At 30.3% G+C, this 6,187-nt stretch overlaps 1 protein-coding gene across 1 annotated transcript; it reads left to right on the top strand.

The window, feature by feature from the left end:
• Window positions 1–2,524: 2,524 nt before the first annotated feature.
• On the top strand, window positions 2,525–5,871 carry LOC123262571 (chitin deacetylase 1). The gene is made up of 5 exons (XM_044724807.1): window positions 2,525–2,990; window positions 3,793–4,197; window positions 4,273–4,594; window positions 4,676–4,975; window positions 5,092–5,871. Exons 1-5 carry the CDS (start codon window positions 2,939–2,941, stop codon window positions 5,618–5,620), a joined length of 1,608 nt encoding a protein of 535 aa, XP_044580742.1. The 5' UTR covers window positions 2,525–2,938; the 3' UTR covers window positions 5,621–5,871.
• Window positions 5,872–6,187: the final 316 nt, after the last annotated feature.

Here is a 6,187-nt window from a genome sequence, read left to right as displayed (position 1 = left end):
TATGATTTATACCAAAACTACGTGGTAAAATTCTTTCATCTTTCTTTTAGCCAAAAGTTTGTCGTTATCGGAAATGTTTAAGATAAACTAAGCATTATAAGTTGAAGCTTCTGAAGTTTTATACTAAGAAAGTAAAAAAAATTTTTTTTTAATCATTTAAAAACGCACAGCCTGAAACTTTTCACACAGAAAAAAAAATTCTTAATTGTAGAAACAATTTTCTTCACTCAAGAAAACGAAAATTGTCTTGATTAAAGTAAAATAAAAATATACCGAGTCATCGAAATTTATTGTAAAAATGAATGTTTAACAATTTTCAGTTTGTATTTGTAAAATATTCATAGAATTTGAAATGAATAAACCGGTAAAAGCTCGATATTTGAAAATGGTACTACCGTTGTACACTATTTTCTCAGCAGAAATAAAGGAAAAAATAATTTGTAAAAAATAGTTAGTTCATAAAAAAACTACTTCCGAGTAAGAATTAAAAAAGTTAAGAAATTATTATTCAAATCACTTTGACTCACAATTCATAAAATATGGATTGCCTAAAACGGGAGTTTATTTATTCGAATCATAAAGTCTGTTATCAACTGCACTATTAATAAATTAATAATATCAACTTACGTATTTAGCTATTAAAAAAGAAAACTATTCTGACGAAATGATTATTACATAAAATAATAAAAACTCACAGTAGATTGAAAAGTGTGGGCTTTGAATAATGAAAACTAAAAGATTTAGCTTTACTAGGTATATTAAATATAGAATACATTAAGTAAATAAATAAATAATAATGAATACGCAGTGGTGAACATTCAAGAATGTGCAGTCACAATAAAAGCTCCTACGCTTTGAGTTTTTTACTGCGAGTAGAAAAATTAATTTGTAGACTCATCACCTGAGACGGAATGAAACACATATTTGACTTGGATGTTTAATATAATATGATAATGAACTAATATTCAATATATGGGTACGATTATGTTATTATTATATCAGTTTTTCAAATATGTGACATTTATGTAAGTATTTTAATATCTACTATTTATTGAAATTGATTAGAATCTAAAATATAAATTAAAACATCCCTTTTTTTTTTTTTTTTTTTTTTTTTTTTTTTTTTTATAGGGGCGACTGCGTGGCCGAGCGGTTTACGTCTTAAACTGCCCGTACAACAGTCGCTCAGGCGTGAGTTCGAGCCCTGACAGTCGCAGTTTTTCTGCGATTTCCAAGGCTTGCTCCCTTGCCGACTGTACCCTGGCCAGGTTTCTGTGGTTTCCTTGGTCACTGTGCTAAGGGGCGGGGCACAGGCAAATGCGGGTGCAGATTGTAAGTCAGCCACAGCCGCTGAGGAGGTAAATGTATTGTAAATAGTCCAGTAAAGGAGGGATGTAAGTCCCACGTGTCTAGGCCAGAAGGCTGACGCATAAGTTCCAAAAAAAAAAAAAACCATCACTTTATCAAATATGTTGGATGCAAAAGATTAAATAAAAAATATTTAATCAACTACCAACATCCTTGAAAAAAAAGTTACAAATCCTTTGGAAGAATAATTTAATATAATTTAATCTAAAATATAATCGAAGGATGTCAATTTTCAACGAATAAATAATCGATAAAAAATCTTGAAATTAAATCAATATCAATTATCTAAGTGTAAGATAAGAACAAAGCAAATCAATAACAATAGTTATTATAAAAGGTCCTAAGCTGTGTGTTTTTATTATGAAAGTAAATGTCGCTTATATCTCAAATCAGATGATCAAGTCATTTCTTTATCGTTACCTTTAGAATCTTCAATCATTTATATTCTAAAGTTCGAGAAAGTAAGTCAAAAGTTCAAAGCTCAAAGGCTCATGTAGCAATAAAAATTTCTTCACTCGTATCATAAAAAATATTCAAAATTCATTTTTGATTTAAACATTATCATGTTTCAAGTAAATCAATTATTATTAAATAGTTAAATATTTTTAGTAGTTAAATTAAAACAGAATATTATTTTTAAAAAATAAATTTAAAAAATCAACAATTTTCTTATGAAATTAAAAGTGTACCCTATCAGATAAACCGACAATGATCTAATGATCGAATTATAAAATCGTGAGAAACAAGCTTTGCAACGTAGCTTAACTAAGCTTAACTTAGAGCTTAATTAAATTATTAAATTAAAGTATAGAAAGTATGCTTTAATAAAGCTTTTAAGTAATTAGTTCAGCCGTTAAAATCCCCAGGTATCTCAAGTAAAAGAATACAAAACTTATGTGTTAACAAACATTATAAGATTTTTTTTATAAATTATTTTAAAACTCAGCTTTAACTTAATTAAAAATCTAGAGTAACTGACTTAAGTAGCAAAATGATAGTTTAATAAATTTTTTTAATAATAGAGTTGTTGCAGAATGTCACAGATATCAACTTGATCAAGGGGGGACACAAGAACACCTCGTTCTCGGGGACCCCTTATACTTATGAAGGTAGTGGTGGCAATATAAAGCCTAGTGAGTGGCGCGGCTCAGCCAGTTCATAAGCGATACCTACGATCCAAGGTCCGCGCCCCACTCTAAAGTGTCATTGAAAGATATTAATTTTTAATAAAAAAAAAAAAATTATTTTAATTCATGTTCTGTAAGGGTGGTTATCAATAAAAACTAACAAAAATTAGTGCGATTAAAAACTTATTCGTATTTCTATTCTTTACAATATTTACTTCTTTATTACTACAGTCCTGTAGAATAACCACCACTATCGCCGTTGCCGGTCTTCGGTGGACCTATAAAAAAGCAAGTGGTAGTGTCATCCAGAGGGAAAAGACACATATGACTCGGCGTCGTATAATCCTCTTCGTCTCATTGTAATAACATATATAATTAGAAGTTTTCTTTATTAAAAGTGCGCGACATTTACTGTCGCACGATTTTTCATAAAATTTTTGAGGATGAAGTCCTCGATTGTGATTTTTCTTCTTGTCACGACGCTTGCCGTCATACGTAAGTTGTTAATTTCAGCACTTTTTTATGTTTCTTTAATTTTTAATTATATTTTAATAAGGTGATGGTTAATAATTAGAAAAATGTAGAACAAATATAGAATATTTTTTTAAGCTTTTTTTATTTAATTTTATATGGTTTTTTAGATTAGAATGATGGTTTTAGAAATATGGTTTTTTAGATGGTTTTTTAGATTAGATTAGATTAATCTTTATTTATGCCAGGAACAGGCCAAATGGCAAATTTACAAATAACATAAAAATATACAAAAGAATAGATGGTATTGAATATAAAAACCGGTTCTCTTACTATATATTTAAATCATCATCCACTCTTGATTTCTTTCTAGCTGCGCTTAATTTTTAAATTTTTTATTATTAATAACAAAATATCTGGCTATTTGTTACAATTTTATTATTCTTGAAATATTAACAATACTTTTAATTATAATTTTAATTTATTAATAAGTACAGAACCGCAACGAAAGTTGCATAAGAGATTAGAACGTGAAAGCCCAGTGCGCTGAATCTCTCTTTCTCTCTTTTCAACTTTACGTCACTGCTGCTTCTGACTATCCTACTAAAAGTGGGAGAAACTTTCGCCGTCTCTCCATAACATATAACTCAAAGGCTTGTGTAGCGAAAAAAATATCATTCAAATAAACATATGTGACAAATTTATGCCCTAAAAAGTAACTTATCTGAATATATTTAATATTTTATATGAAAGATAAACTAATACGCAATGGAAAGCTTTATCAGATTGAAAGTAAAATAAAAAACAAATTTATTGTTTCTTACAGACGGAGAGAATGTTCGAGTAAAACGTCAAGAAGAATCGAAAAAAGATGAAAGCTTTGAAAGCGAAATATGCAAGGATAAAGACGCTGGCGAGTGGTTTAGGCTCGTTGCTGGCGAAGGTGATAACTGTCGAGATGTAATCCAGTGTACAAGTTCAGGTTTGCAAGCGATACGTTGTCCAGCTGGTCTTTATTTTGACATTGACAAGCAAACTTGCGATTGGAAGGACGCTGTTAACAATTGTAAACTTAAAAATAAGGAACGAAAAGCTAAACCACTGCTTGTAACTGAGGAACCACTTTGTCAAGATGGATTTTTAGCGTGCGCTGATACATCCTGTATTGAACGTGGACTGTTTTGTAATGGAGAAAAAGATTGCACTGACGGGTCTGATGAAAACAGTTGTGGTAAGTAAAAAGTTATTTTTGGTCGTCAAAATACCTATATTATTGAGATTCATGAAATTATTTATGATTTTATAGACATGGACAATGACCCGAACAGAGCACCACCTTGTGACCCAGCAGTTTGTGTTTTACCAGATTGCTTTTGCTCTGAAGACGGTACTACTATCCCTGGTGATCTTCCATCAAAAGATGTACCTCAAATGATAACGATAACTTTTGATGACGCAATAAATAACAACAATATTGGACTGTACAAAGAAATTTTTAATGGAAAACGTAAAAATCCAAACGGTTGTGATATAAAGGCAACATTCTTTGTGTCACATAAATACACAAACTATTCAGCAGTTCAGGAAATGCACAGAAAAGGCCATGAAATTGCTGTACATTCTATTTCGTAAGTAAACTATTGATAAAATTATAAAAAAAAATTAACTATTTAATTTATTTAATCATGTATTTTTTATCATTTGTTAAGGCACAATGATGATGAACGATTCTGGTCTGATGCAACTGTCGATGAATGGGCCAAAGAAATGGCTGGGATGAGAATAATTGCAGAAAAGTATGCTAATTTAACAGACAATAGTGTTGTCGGTGTACGCGCACCTTACTTACGTGTCGGTGGAAATAATCAATTTACGATGATGGAAGAACAAGCTTTTCTATACGACTCAACAATTACCGCAGCTCTAAACAACCCACCACTTTGGCCGTACACTATGTACTTCAGGATGCCTCATAGATGTCACGGAAACCTTCAACATTGTCCAACCAGGTTAATAATTAACATTTAACCTTTTTGTTTTTTTCTTTTTTTTTTTTTTTCACTTTTATCAACTGTTTTAACAAATCAAATCACATATTTTATTTAACTCACCATTTGTATTTCAGGTCACATGCCGTATGGGAAATGGTTATGAATGAGCTTGACAGGAGAGAAGATCCTCAAAATGATGAATATTTACCCGGATGCGCTATGGTTGATTCTTGCAGTAACATCTTATCTGGTGACCAATTTTACAACTTCTTGAACCACAACTTTGATCGTCATTATGATCAAAACCGTGCGCCACTTGGACTCTACTTCCATGCTGCTTGGTTGAAAAATAACCCAGAGTATTTAGATGCTTTCCTTTATTGGATTGACGAAATTCTAGCTAACCATAATGATGTTTACTTTGTTACCATGACGCAAGTTATCCAATGGATCCAAAATCCACGTACTGTTACTGAATCAAAGAACTTTGAGCCATGGAAGGAAAAGTGTGTTGTTGATGGACCACCAGCATGTTGGGTCCCTCATACTTGTAAGCTTACATCTAAGGAAGTACCCGGTGAAACAATAAATCTTCAATCGTGCGTTAGGTGTCCTAATAATTATCCGTGGTTGAATGACCCAACTGGCGACGGTTTCTTTTAAATTCCATTTTATAAATATTTAATTTACTCGTCATGACTTAAACCGCACGTGATTTAAATAATAAATGTAATAATGTTAAGATCCGTGCTGTGAATATAGGTTTTTTTAAATACAAAAAAAACAGTTTAATGTGATCTACGTGATCGAGTGCCTGAAATTTTATTAGGATGCATTTATCATCTCTTTTTTATTTGGATTGAAGATAAAAAATCATTATTTTTCGAGACTTGAAGTGATAACTATAACTATGAAGATAATATGATAAACTTTGTAATTTATAATATTATTTTAATTACTCATAAAAATACAAATGGATTAGAAAAAAATATATTAAAATAGCTTGTTACATCTTTTCTGCAAGTATTTTATAAAAAATAATAATAAAACTGTCAATTAAGATGAATGTATTATATTGTTTATATACTTTATTCTCATGAACCTGTATTTTAACAGTTCACAAACATTTTTATAAATTTATTTTATTTTTTTGTTAGATTTTTTAATCTTTGAAAATCAAAGCTTTTTAACAAAAAAGAGATTCTTAATTTTGGCAGAAAAATTATTATA

Source organism: Cotesia glomerata, linkage group LG4 (assembly GCF_020080835.1).
Source record: "Cotesia glomerata isolate CgM1 linkage group LG4, MPM_Cglom_v2.3, whole genome shotgun sequence".
In the NCBI taxonomy this organism is placed as follows: domain Eukaryota; kingdom Metazoa; phylum Arthropoda; class Insecta; order Hymenoptera; family Braconidae; genus Cotesia; species Cotesia glomerata.
Note: the sequence above shows the minus strand (reverse complement) of the source record. Positions and strands in the feature narration are given on the sequence as shown.